The following is a 14,346-nucleotide window of genomic DNA, read 5'->3' on the forward strand; positions in this document are numbered from 1 at the left end:
GAGAGAGAGAGAGAGAGAGGAGGAGGAGGAAAAATAAAGGAAAAGGAATTAAAAAAATGGAAAGGACCCAGCAGCGGGTAATAAAGGGAGGAGAAAAGGAGAGTGAGAGAGGGTCTTTTGCCTCAACAGATTAATATTCCATCATAGGAACAGAAAATAACTTAATAGACTGAGAGTTCTAATGGAGTTCCATCACCATCTCTCCAGCACAATTTTGTGCTTTTAAAATGTTGCTATGGTTGTTGTTGTTGGTGGTGGTGTGTTTGTGTGTGCGTGGGGGCAATAATGGACAACTTTCAGTATTCAGTTTGTGTGGGTTCCAAGAATGGAACTTGTGTCATTAGGTTTGCATTGAAAGTTCCTTTACCCAGGGAGCCATCTCACCAGCCCTCTCTAATACAGTTTTGTAATTGTAGACACCTTCATTTTCTTATTTATATAACAATATCATGTAAATGCTGCACCATTTACAAAGGTGGTGGATTATACACCAATGATTATACAATATTTAACATCCTGGGTATGAGATGCCTAGCTATAAAAATTAATTAGACTGAGCATGAGAGTGCTTGACGTCAGAGTCAAAGAGCTTAGTTAGTTGCAAGGCCCTTTCTACCATTGACTTTTGCCAAGTAGGCCATGGGCTTCTTTGTGGTCCAGCTTTTTCTCCCAGATGGCCATGATGATAATGCCTGCCATACTCACCTCCAGAGTTGCCTAAGAATCAAACAAATAACAACATGTGTGAAAGTATTACCAGAAAAAAAAAAACCATAAGGTACCATAAAACCATAGGTAAGAAGGGGCAGCCGTCTCCTTATTGTGGGTGAATATTTTCCAAGGAGCTACTTTGTAGTTGTTGCTTTGTGAAGACCTAAACTTGGACATTTCCTCAGTGTTTCACCATACAGTGATTAAGATAAACTTCACTGTAAATGCTTGCAGCACAGGATGCATGCACATATTCTAGCGTGTGTATATATAGCTCCGTGTCAAGTGACTGAGAGATTAACTGGTTGAGTTGACATCAGGAAAGGCTGCCTAGAGAAACAGGAAGGAGGGCAGACTGATAATGGTACAGTTGGGTTATTGCATGACAGCTCTTTGTCTTCACAAACACTTAGATTCTGATACTCCGTGGTTGGCCTTGTTCACTCCTTGAAAGTATAAATAGCACAAATTGTAATCACCTTTTTTTTTTCAAAATAAAGGAGGAAAGGATCATTTATTTATTGAATTCTTTTTTTTTTTTTTTTTTTAGTTTTTTTCGAGACAGGGTTTCTCTGTGTAGCCCTGGCTGTCCTGGAACTCACTCTGTAGACCAGGCTGGCCTCGAACTCAGAAATCCGCCTGCCTTTGCCTCCCAAGTGCTGGGATTAAAGGCATGCGCCACCACTGCCCGGCGACTGCCCGGCTATTTATTGAATTCTTACTGTGTTCCAGACACTGAGCTAAGAAACTTATAGTATTATTGTGTTTCATTCTCACAATAATCTTGAACTAATAGCAACCATAGCTAACACCTCACAGGCACATACTATGCTTCAGGGTCTGTGTTAAGTGCTTCAAATGTATTGGCCCATTTAATCCTCACAATAATTTTATGATTTACCATTCTCTTATTTCCAGGTAAAAGAATTGAGGCTCAAAGAAGTAACATAACCTCTCATGACCATATAGCTAAACAATGGTGAAGCCTGGATACAGGCTTGAGACTCTAGTCTCAAAAGAAACATACTATTTCTGAGCCAGAGAAGTATTCCTAAAGACTGATATAAGAACTAGAGAAGGCATCTATATTTGTACCTCTTTCATTCTATTGGCAGTGTTTCATTCAATGTCTTGCACAAAATTGATTAAAAAAAAAAAAGACACACGAATTGAATTTTCTATGGGAGTAAGTACCTATCACCAACCTAGGTTCTGCAATGTTGGCTGACAGTGAGTTAGTTAGGAAACAGGAAACCATGGGCAGACTATCTGAGGAGAAGCTAGGGAGAAATGTGTGAGTTAGCAGTTCTTTCATGCTTCGAACACTCATTTCCAAACCAAGGTCATTAACCAAAATGACCAAAGGCTAAACATGAAGCTAAGATAGCAGAAACACTGTCACTTTAGCTACATTGTTAATGGTCCCTAGACTGTGTGGCTAGGGACAGTTTTCATTCTCCTCTATTTTGCTGAAGATACCTCTAATATATGTTGTCAAACAGATTTGGACATACCACAGAAGACAAAGCAAGAGCTTTCTATTTTAACAAATAGTATTGTTCCTGAGAGATTTAGATGAAAGTCCTAATAATCTCGAGTTAGACCTAGGTGCTAATAATGAGACGAGAAAAGAGCTGTCCTGCTTGTTGTAGTGGTATGCACCTTTAATTCCAGCACTCAGAAGGCAGAGGCAGGAGGTTCTTTGTGAATTCCAAGCTAGCTTGGTCTACATAGAGAGCTCTAAGCCAGCCAGGGCTACATAGTGATACCCTGTCTTTAAAAAAGCAACCAAAAATCTTTATTAGGAACCTTCTAGCCTTATTAGAGTGATATTATCCCTCTCTGGTGTTAAAAAGCATCAAGTGGAAATCACCAAAATGCAAAGGAAAAAGACTTTATTTGAGTATTAGTGCTGGAAGAGTATTAATCATAAAGAGGCATGGAGGAGCCTTCCACAGTATTAGGTCCAAGTAAGTTAAGCAGTGACATAAGTGGCTTGCTATATACCATAGGTCTGTGTCACTTATCCTAAGTAAATTGTATTTTCTGTGTTCTATTTCTCCTTCTTCTTCTTCTTTTTCTTCTTCTTCTTCTCCTCCTCCTCTTCCTCTTCTTCCTCCTCCTCCCTCTCCTCCTCCTCCTTCTTTTTTCCCCTTATTGATTTAATCTGAGTGCATATGTGTGCCATGGTACAAGTCTGGAAGTGAGAGGGCAATTTGCTTTGAGGGATTTGGCTCTGTCTGTCTACTACATGGATTCTGAGTCAGGTCATCAGGTTTGGTGACAGGTGCCTTTCCCTGCAGCCGTCTCACTGCTCCTGTTTTCTATTTTTATTTTATTTTATTTTTATTTTATCTGTTTTTATTTTGTTTATTACAATATCTCACAGTATAGCCCAGGCTGGTATTGAACTTATGGCCATCCTTATGCTTCAGCCTTACCAGTGCTAAGATTGTAAGTGTGAGTGATTACACCTTGTTTGTAGTAGTTTCCTCAATGATACTTTCAAGAAAGTGGCCATATTCCTAGGACTTAGCCATGGGTTCTTTCTTTCCATTTTCTTGAACATAACAGATATTTCTACATTAAGACATAACAGATATTTCTATCCCCTTTCCTCCTCTTTAGTGCTAATACATAAAACCAGAGCCTTGTTCATGCTAAGCACATGTTCTGTTATTGAACTATGTACCTCAGCCTCACATTTATTTCTGAATCTGTTTGGTCAAGCTCAATAAAGCCTCTCCTAATTGACCTTCAACTATAACAATTGTCCTGACCTCACCAAAATTAATGGCACAGGCAAAGCTTCAACAGTGAATATGGGTAGTAAAGCCTGCATGTCTGAAACAGAATTTCAGACAGTCTCCAGGTAATATGAATAGACCAGGCTTTCAAGTACTCTGAGACGAAGTACCAACTATTTTGCTTCCCTGATGGGCCATCTGTGCATGACTGAAGCAAGCAGTCTCCCCTAAGCTCTCCTGATGGAACGCCCGGCTTTCATAATTCTCTTCTAAGTAGCTGGAAATACAAGCTCTAGATAGCCAACAAAAGTTGGGATGCTGTCTTCAAGAAATGTGTCATCGTGCTCTTTTGCTTTGTCTTGTTTTGAGATAGGGTCTCACCATGTAGACCAGGTTGGCTTAAAACTCACTGTTGGCTTAAAACTACTTAGAGTAATCTCACACTCATGGCAATCCTCCTTTAGACTTCCCACTGGTGAGATTGCAAGGCATAACGTGGCATGCCTGGCTACACAGATTAGGCAACCATACTACCACTGAGCTACTCAGCTCCAAGAGTCTCTTTAAAATTGTTTTATGTATGTTACTGTTTTACCTACAGGTATTCATGTGCACCTCATGCATGTTTAGTGGCTGCTGAGGTCTGAAGAGGGCATCAGTTCTCCTAGAACTGGAGTTACATTGTCATTACCATGTGGGTGCTGGGGATCAAAACCAAGTCCTCTGCAAGAGCAACACATGCTCTTAACAGCTGGGCCAACTCTCCAGCACTCCCTCCCCAAGAGACTTCTTAAGAAACAGACATTATTGCCAGGCAGTGGTGGCACACGCCTTTAATCCCAGCACTTGGGAGGCAGAGGCAGGTGAATTTCTGAGTTCGAGGCCAGCCTGGTCTACAGAGTGAGTTCCAGGACAGCCAGGGCTACACAGAGAAACCCTGTCTCGAAAAACAAAACAAAACAAAAACAACAAAAAAGAAGAAGCAGACATTATTGTGGAATGTAAATAGTTCTTTTTTGTTGTTATTTGGGGGCTAGAGTCTTACCATGTATCCCAGCCTGGCCTGCAACTTGTTTCAAAACTCAGGTTGGCCTTGAACTACTACCAATCCTCCTACCTGAGACTTCCAATTGCTGAGATTACAGAAATAAACATTTAAGTCTTTTCTTCCATCCTTCCATCCTTCCTTCCTCCCTCCCTCCCTCCCCCTTCCTCCCTCCCCCTCTCTCTCTCTCTCTCTCTCTCTCTCTCTCTCTCTCTCTCTCTCTCTCTCTCTCTCTCTCTCTCTCTCTCTCTGAAAGTCTTACTATGTAGCTTTGCATGATCTTGAACTTTATACCTAGAACTTCCCATCCAAGCTACCCTGGAACTCACAGAGATCCACCAGCTTCTGAGTGCTACGATTAAAGGCATGGCACCCTACACCCAGTGCTGACAGACTTTTGAACAAGTATGCTGCAAAAGGAGACAGCAGGAAGCTTTATTTCCCCTCAGTAGCATATAAACATAGACTAGATTGTCAGAGTGGGCAATGCTTAGGTCTTCTAGCAGTGTTGACTGGTGCCTTGACCTCCAGAAGGCACAGAGGAGCTGGAGGTCTTGAAACCTCTTGGTGAAGGGTATATCCTGGTGGGGAGAAGCAGAGGGTCATTGTGATTAAAGGAATTAGCCTGGGTAGGCATTATTTAGAAATGTCAATGCCTGCTAATAATTAAAGCTATATAGAAATTTGGCCACTTATATTACATTATTGTTTGTTTGTTTGTTTGTTTTAAAGATTTATTTATTTCATGTATGTGAGTACACTGTAGCTGTCTTCAGACACACCAGAAGGGGGCATCGTATCTTATTACAGATGGTTGTGAGACACCATGTGATTGCTGGGAATCGAACTCAGGACTTCTCTCCAGCTCTACATTACTGCTTTTAACTGCCACCCACCCCGTGCTTGGTAATGATGCAGAGGAACACTGAAAAATTGGCAGAGGAGACTGGATTAAAGTCTCAAAGGTCATGTTGAAAAACTGGGAGTGTTGCTCAGTGGTACAGCACTTGCCTAGGGTGCTCAAGGCCTCCATTTCGATCCCTAAGACCACCCCCATCCCCAAAAATCCATGTTGTGAAAAGCATCAAAAAAGTCATCTTTTTGTTTCTTTGGTTTTGTTGTTGGTTTTGCTTAGTTTTTTTTTGTTGTTGTTGTTTGTTTGGTTGGTTGGTTGGTTGGCTTTTGTTTTTTGACAGAGGGTTTCATGTAACCCAGGCTGGTCTCAAACTTGCTACATAGTTAAGGATGGATGGTCTTGACCTCCCTCTACTTTCTGAGTCCTGGGATTACCAATGTATGCCACTACACCTGTTCTATGAGGTGCCAGGAATTGAACCCAAGGTCTTTGCGCATGCTAAGCAAGTACTTTCTCAACTGAGCTACATCCTCAGCCTCAGGATTTTGTATTGCATTTTCACCAGCCAAAGTCTGAACTTCTGCTCTTCCTGCCTCAGCCTCCCAAGTGCTACTTACAGCTACACAAGGAAACCCTGTCTGGAAAAACCAAAGCCAACCCAAACAACCAGCCCTCCAAACCAACAACAATAACAAAAAAAGAACTTTTTTTTTTTTTTTGGTTTTTCGAGACAAGGTTTCTCCATGTAGCTCTGGCTGTCCTGGAACTCACTCTGTAGACCAGGCTGGCCTCAAACTTAGAATCCGCCTGCCTCTGCCTCCCAAGTGCTGGGATTAAAGGAGTGCGCCACCTCCACCTGACCTAAAAAAGAACTTTTAAGTTACTTTCTACACTGGAATATTTTGGCTTTGTTCTTACCTTATAAAAGATTCTTCTTGCTGGGCAGTGGTGGTGCACGCCTTTAATTCCAGCACTTGGGAGGCAGAGGCAGGCGGATTTCTGAGTTCGAGGCCAGCCTGGTCTACAGAGTGAGTTCCAGGACAGCCAGAGCTACATGGAGAAACCTTGTCTCGAAAAACAAAAAACAAAAACAAAGAAACAAAAAAAGATTCTTCTTAGCAGTGATGTGCCTGTGTTTTGAACAACCTGGCTCTTGTTCCCCGAGCTCACTTTTGCCAGTTGTTCCCACAGAGTTTACTTCTCTCAGTTATCAGACACCGTGGTCCCCAGATGCCTTTTGTATTTATTTGTTTGATTATGGATATCTGTGTGGGCATCTGTATGTCGAGGCCATCTGCTAGTTCAAAAGAGAACTTTGGGTGAATTGTTTCTCATCTTCCATCATATTTCTGAGTCAGACTCTCTCCCTTTTGCTACTGTGTTACACATTCAAGCTTCTGGTGGATTTTTCTGTCTCTACCTCCAGTCTTGATTCTTTTCTCTTTAACATCCATCTGGGTAGGAATGCTAGAGTTACAGATTTGCACCACCACATTTAGCTTTTGCTGTTGTTGCTGTTTTTTCCAGACAGGGTTTCTCTGTGTAGCCCTGGCTGTCCTAGAACTCACTCTGTAGACCAGGCTGGCCTTGAACTCAGAAATCCGCCTGCCTCTGCCTCCCAAGTGCTGGGATTAAAGGCGTGCGCCACCACCGCCTGGCTCACATTTAGCTTTTTAAAGCTAAATGCAATTCTGGGAATGCAATTCAGGCTGCCAGGTTTCAGTCATAAGTACTTTTACCATCTGTCTGACTGTCTGCCCTGCCCTAAACATGTTTTAAAAATTAAATTGTTTTTTTTTATACAATATACTTTAATCATGTGTTCTCCCTTTCCCAATTCTTCCTAGAATCTGAGATAATCCTCCTCACCTCCCTACCCACACAACTTTAGATTCTCTCTCTCTCTCTCTCTCTCTCTCTCTCTCTAAAAAAAAAATGAAAATCAAACAACAAAATAACAATAAGACAAAACATCCTTTTGAAATTGACTACATTGTAAGGTTCTTGAGATGCCACTGGATAAATGAATTATGAACAGTAATTAGACCTATATGCAAACCACTTTGTGTCAATTACTTTGATTTCTGGGATTTTTTTTTTGAGCCTGCTTTCCAGCCCTTTGAGGGAAATGGAACTGTGTATATATGTTTGGCAATAAGATTATACACCCCCCTCACTTGCTTATTTTAGTGATCAAGGAAGCTGAGGAACTTGGTGTATCTATGTGTGTGTGGTTTTCCTAAAGGCAGACTCACTTGCAATTTTCCTCAAGCTCAGCTCTGTTGACTATTCTATATACACAGAAAGTCTAATGCTATAAGTTCTGCCTAAGGCAGGCGTCACTAAATCCTGTGTCTCAGGGTCCAGGCAGAGAGCTTACACCTGGAATCTCAAGACATGAGAGACTGAGGAAGGTGTCATTAATTTTAAGTATAAGGCCACCCCAGGCCACATCATGCATTTATGCCAGCCTGGGCTACAACGTGAGACCCTGTCTCAACAAACAAGAAAAAAAAAAGATGTCTTAACAAACAAGAAAAAAAAGTGAGAATCAGGAAATTGGTGTACTAAAATATGGAATGAGTCGAATCTGGGCACATTTGTTTCCCTCATCTGGCATACAAACATCACTCAAAACTCACAACTGCCCTGCAAGATAATGACTACTGAGAAAACATAGATAATATCTTTGTCGTTGAGTTCTGGAGCTATCAGCTAGTCTTATCGTGTTGATTGGGAGATACTCATTATGACACACCACTAAAGTACTGTGAAGGAAACGCTGCCGGTCAGTGCAGACAGGCAAGCCAGGTGACTCCTGTGAACCAGCTGGGCTGCTTGCTTTCTGTGTCCTTCAGAGTGGTTGAGGGGAGAGACTAGTTGTTTGATGCTCAACACTTCTGGCAAAGAGAAAACAGGCAGATGGCGTGTTCTCTGGCATGTTCTAAGTGGTCTCCCCTCTCTCTTGTAACAGTAATCCGGTACAATAGTGACCTGGTACAGAAATACCATCCTTGCTTCTGGATTGATGGACAGTATCTCTGCTGCTCTCAGACAGCCAAGAATGCTATGGGCTGCCAAATTTTGGAGAACAGAAATGGAAGTAAGACATCTAATCAATATATCTAATCAATACAACTCCTCTCCACCCTCCTCCCTCTTCCTCTCCCTCTCCCTCTCCCCCTCCCCCTTCTCTCTACGTGCGCGCACGTGTGAGTGTGTGTGTGTGTGTGTGTGTGTGTGTGTCTGTGTCTGTGTCTGTGTGTGTGCTGCTGAGGATGGAACCCAAGCCTTCATATAACTGGGTCCCCACCCTGATTTCTCTTTCCTTTGACATTATTTCCATCTCAAGGGTCTGTTAAATTTAAGAACATAACACATGTTTTGTACATTTTCACCGCTGGGGGAGGGATTAGTTAATGGTGGTGGAAAAACAGCTGGTATGCTCAGATGTGTGACTAAGCACCAAGAATCTCTTTCTGACTTTCATAAAGGCAGTTCACACAACAGCAAAGCCCAGGACCACGCCCGTCTCAGGGCCCTCCTCTAAAGCGCATTTTACACCATCACTGCCTTCTTGTTTTACAGGCTTAAAACCTGGGAGTTCTCATCGAAAAACAAAAAAACCTCTTCCCCCTACCCCAGAGGAAGATCAGGTATAAAGGGATATTACATACAGCCGGGGGTTAAATAAAAATTTGTTGTCACTGGGCATGATGGCACACACCTTTAGCCCCAGCATTTGGCAAGGGGAAAGGCAGGGGTAGGGGTAGGGGCAGGGGCAGGGGTAGAGGCAGGTGGATCTCTGTGAGTTCAAGGCCAGTCTGATCTACAGAGTGAGTTCCAGGACAAACAGAGATTTTGTCTCAAATACACACACACACCCACACACATGGTGGTAGTGCACACATTTAATCTGAGCCCTTGGGAGGCAGAGGCAGGTAGATCTCTTGAGTTTGAGGCCAGCCTGATCTACAGCGTGAGTTCCAGGACAGCCAGGGCTACACAGATGAACTCTGTCTCAAATGACAACAACAAATATTATCAAACACTGAGCATACATCAAAGTCTTAGACTTGCCTAGAATTTGGAAGTATTGTGCTGAGAATTTGATATTATGCTGAGCAAAAGGGTCTGCCCATCTACCTAGATTTCCTCTTCAATAAGACAAGGGCTATCAGGTAGCTCTTGGCAGCTATTTAATGTAATCACTTTTTTGTTTTTGTTTTTTTTGTTTGTTTTTTGAGACAGGCTTCACTATATAGTGTCAGCTGTCCTGGAACTCACTTTATTGACAAGCTGACCTCAAACTCATAGAGATCTGCCTGCCTCTGCCTCTAGAGTAGTGGGATTAAAGGTCGCCATGCCCAGCTTATTTTTTCAATTAAAAGTGTTTTTTTTGGGGGGGGGGTTTCGAGACAGGGTTTCTCTGTGTAGCCCTGGCTGTCCTGGAACTCACTCTGGAGACCAGGCTAGCCTCGAACTCTCGAACTCAGAAATCCATCTGCCTCTGCCTCCCAAGTGCTGGAATTAAAGGCGTGTGCCACCACTGCCCAGCTAAAAGTGTTTTCAAACATACAATAAGATGAAAAGAATTTAGCACTGAGCCACATTCAGATGCTACCACTATTTCCCATTTGTTTCTTTTATTCTCTTTTCCATTTTAAGATTGGGTCTCATTACAATATACTCAAATGTAGTTTAGGATGGTCTTGAACTGCTAATCTTCCTTCATCCCTCTCCCAAGTCCAGGCATTACAGATGTGTGGTATTCTGTTTAGCTAGCCTCAAACTCTTAATCTAGCTGGGCGGTGGTGACGCACGCCTTTAATCCCAGCACTTGGGTGGCAGAGGCAGGTGGATTTCTGAGTTCGAGGCCAGCCTGGTCTACAGAGTGAGTTCCAGGACATCCAGGGCTACACAGAGAAACCCTGTCTCAGAAAAACAAAAAACAAAAAAACAAAAAACAAAAAACAAAAAACAAAAAACAAAAAACAAAAAACAAGAACAAAACAAAACAAAACAACAACAACAACAAAACCTCTTAATCTACCTGCCTCTGTCTCCTGAGTGCTGGGATTACATCCATGTTTCACTATCCCTGGCTAACATTTTACTCCAAAATTTGATTTTTGGGGGGCTGTTGAGATGGGTTGTCAGGTAAAGACAATTGCCACCAAGCCTAACAACTTGAGTTTGATTCTTGGAATACACATAATTAACACAAAGTTGTACTCTTTGACTTTCATTTGTACATTGTGAAACATATGAATAAATACACACACACACACACACACACACACAGAGAGAGAGAGAGAGAGAGAGAGAGAGAGAGAGAGAGAGAGAGAGAATAAATATGATTTTAAAAATCTTGATTCTTGATTTGGGACTCCATTTCGACTTTAGGAGATCTTATGATCATTTTACAAAGAAGGAGTCTGAGGTTTACTGAGGTCTACTTAAGTGCCAAACATGTTTCTGGGTCTCATATAAAGAATGCTAATGTTTGGTTCTTAGTCCCAGAAAATGTGATATAGGTAGTTGGTTGGAAACTTCCTGAAGATAAGAGTATTGAAACACTCCTTAGGTGATCTTCACGTGTACCCAAATTGGGAGCACCTACTCGAGGGTTCAATGGTTGTGGAATGTACATTGACTAAAATATTGATTATGCCTGATGTGGGTTAGAATAGTTTCTTTCTTCTGCAAACCATAAAGTTGGAAGGAAGGAAGAGAGGAGAGTGCTTGACAGCTAGCCAACCTTCTCCTCTACTGCCTGTCCTCCTAACCACACAGATCTTGAAAAAACCGCTCCCCCCTGAGCCAACAGCAGCACCAATCTCCACAAGTGAGCTGAAAAAGGTGGTGGCCCTTTATGACTATATGCCAATGAATGCAAATGACTTACAATTGCGAAAGGGTGAGGAGTATTTTATCCTGGAGGAGAGCAACCTACCATGGTGGCGAGCACGAGATAAAAATGGGTGAGTTCCTGCAGCCCCTCCTAAGTCTTTGCCTGCCCACTACACCCACACATGAAATATTGCAACATGATTCTCCTAGTCTGTGTTTAGATCAGAGTTTGTCCTCCTCACAACACAATGAATACATTCTCCCTTCAAGTTTTTCCCAGGGTACAGCCCGATATGCAACATCTGTCATCTCTAAGAACATCTGTGGTGATGTGCATACGTGGAACGCCAAAGCTGAGAAGCTTCACTTTTCACAGGCTTAATTATGCATCAGAGACATGGGCTTCTTTAATGGAAATATTTCTATCTCTATTTGAGACTTCGTTTGAGCTCAGGGAAGCGGGTACAGGAATGTGTCTATCTGTGGGTAAGGACGCACTGCATGATTGTATTGTCTCCTCTACAGGCAGGAAGGCTACATCCCTAGTAACTATGTCACTGAAGCAGAGGACTCCATAGAGATGTATGAGTGAGTATGTTTATGTTTTCAGCCCACAAACTTCCAGGAGAAACAAAGTGTAGTTTATACTTTTCACTACTTTTGTTTGTGTTGTTCTCAAGCCAGGGTTTCTCTTTGTAGTCTTGGCTGTTCTAGAACTTGCACTGTAGACCAAATCGGTCTTGAACTTAAAAAGATCAACCTGCCTCTGCCTTCTGAGCACTGGGATTAAAGGCATATGCCACTATGGTCTTTTTTTTTTAATATGATTTTTAACAAGCTTTGTTTATTTTGAGATTGATATCAAAATTAGTACCAACTCAGGTAAATGATGCCACCATGCCAAATTAGTGTCTGTAATCTTGCTGGGTACCCAACCCCAAATCCCTATACATATGAGTGCTGGAGAGGTTTTCAGACTCTCAAATTCAGAAGAATCTCACTCAAAGAACTGAACCTTACAGGAAACATCGGAAAGCATAAAAACACCAAAATCGAACCAGTGTCCTTTATTCCGCCATCACTGATGTGGGTTACCCATGAGTGAGCCAGTCCGTAATATTTTCCCTATAAATCTTGCTCCCCATCTGCCTTCTCCTCTCTGTATCCATGAGTTCTTGGTGCTGACTTGGGCTTCAGAAAGGCTAGAGTAGGCTGTGTGGAGGATGGATAGATCCTTGATGGTGTTTGAATGAAATTATGGTATCACAGTACTAGTGAGCCTTAGAGAATGCTCTAAGTTCCAGGACACTTGGCCATGGCCTAGAAGCGGACCATGCACTCTCTCTTTACAGGTGGTATTCCAAACACATGACTCGGAGTCAAGCTGAGCAACTGCTAAAACAAGAGGTGAGTTTAGGCCGCAAGCAAAATGCATTCTCTGTACACAGTAAGCAAAGCCCAGAATTAGGTCCAATTGTTTGACCTTCTGATGAATAAAAAGTAAAGAGGTTGCATCTCCAGCATGGACCTTGAGCAGAAAATCAGGGGTATTCTATTTTGTCTCTCCCGTGATTGGGCAGGTAGGATGCAGATATAAACACTATGGCAGTGAATTTGTTAAACTGCTTTGGCCCCTGGAGCCAGCTAATCTTGATACACTTTGATATGCCTTAGCTAGTTCAATGACTGAGCATTTTGAAACCTCCCCACGGCTAGCACACACTTCCCTCCTGTATTCTTGTGTTAACATCTTCTAAGTTCTATATTGTATCCTTGCTGCCCTGTTACCTTCTGGACAGCCCCCCCCAACCCCGCCTAGAGGGCTGCATTCCTTTTTCACCTACATTGTTGGATGGTTTCTCTCCTTCAGCTCTTAAATCCGATTCCTCTGCCTCCAAGTCAGGGTGATTCTCCTCTTCTCCCTCTTGGTCCCTTGCTCACTTAATCTAAAAGTCCCGCCCCATCTCCTTGTCTTGCCATAGGCTGTATGGCAAGTCTTTATTATCAATCAAAGCCAGCTAGGGGCAGGGATCCTCAGGTCTGGAAGCGCTGCTTTTGGGGGCCAAAATAAGACAAAGCATTAGAACTAATTCCCAACAAAACACCATTTTCTTTTACAGTGAACTTTTTTTGTTGTTTCAGGGGAAAGAAGGGGGTTTCATTGTCAGAGACTCCAGCAAAGCTGGAAAATACACTGTGTCTGTGTTTGCTAAATCTACAGGGTAAGTGTTACCGTTCCAATGCCATGGGGACAAAGGTCAAAGGCAGCCTCCCAGGACTTCCTGATGGTTTGCCTTTCACTTCCTCCGCCTTAAACTTAAAGCACTCACCTCACTTGTCATCCTGTCATCCTGTATCTTGTTCCCAAGTTACTAACGGAATATAATTTCTTCAGAGAGCCTCAAGGGGTGATACGCCACTATGTTGTGTGTTCCACGCCGCAGAGCCAGTATTACCTGGCTGAGAAACACCTCTTCAGTACCATCCCTGAGCTCATTAACTACCATCAGCATAACTCTGCAGGTGAGTAGGCAGAAGGCTTGCAAACCCCCAGGGAAGCAATTCAAGGCAAAATGATAAGAAAGACTAGTCACACCAGGCAGTGTGAATTAGTTATGAAAGTTAGTACCTGTGATGCTGGACAGGGTTCTAGTCAAGATGCAGTCACACAACACATCTAATAGGGATTGACTTTTTTTTTTAATGTAGTGCCAGGGAATTGAACCCAACATTCTAGGCAAATGTTCTCCTGTTGAGCAACTTTCTCAGTCCTGTTTGTTTTTACTTTTTTTGTTGTTGTTGTTTGGTTTTTCGAGACAGGGTTTCTCTGTGTAGCCCTGGCTGTCCTGGAACTCACTCTGTAGACGAGGCTAGCCTCGAACTCTCGAACTCAGAGATCCGCCTGTCTCTGCCTCCCAAGTGCTGGGATTAAAGGCATGTGCCACCACCGCCCGGCTTTTTTTTTTTTTTTTGACTTTTGTTTTTTCAAGACAGAGTTTCTCTATGGAGCCCTGGCTATCCTGGAACTTGCTCTGTAAACCAGAGATCTGCCTGCCTCTGCCTCTCTGCCCCTCTGCCCCTCTGCCCCTCTGCCCCTCTGCCCCTCTGCCCCTCTGCCCCTCTGCCCCTCTGCC

The 14,346-nt window shown here is 42.8% G+C and overlaps 1 protein-coding gene across 1 annotated transcript in view; it reads left to right on the top strand.

Moving 5' to 3' along the window:
• Positions 1 to 14,346, top strand: part of Btk (Bruton tyrosine kinase) — a 42,807-nt gene that overhangs the window by 17,455 nt on the left and 11,006 nt on the right. Inside the window, exons 6-12 of the mRNA XM_028778495.1 lie at positions 8,334 to 8,462; positions 8,948 to 9,015; positions 11,156 to 11,343; positions 11,738 to 11,800; positions 12,565 to 12,619; positions 13,355 to 13,434; positions 13,608 to 13,735. Coding sequence (XP_028634328.1) covers positions 8,334 to 8,462; positions 8,948 to 9,015; positions 11,156 to 11,343; positions 11,738 to 11,800; positions 12,565 to 12,619; positions 13,355 to 13,434; positions 13,608 to 13,735 — 711 coding nt within the window. The remainder of the gene's footprint in view (positions 1 to 8,333; positions 8,463 to 8,947; positions 9,016 to 11,155; positions 11,344 to 11,737; positions 11,801 to 12,564; positions 12,620 to 13,354; positions 13,435 to 13,607; positions 13,736 to 14,346) is intronic.

The sequence above is a fragment of the Grammomys surdaster genome, unplaced genomic scaffold (genome assembly GCF_004785775.1).
Source record: "Grammomys surdaster isolate TR1022 unplaced genomic scaffold, NIH_TR_1.0 61, whole genome shotgun sequence".
Taxonomy (NCBI): Eukaryota; Metazoa; Chordata; class Mammalia; order Rodentia; family Muridae; genus Grammomys; species Grammomys surdaster.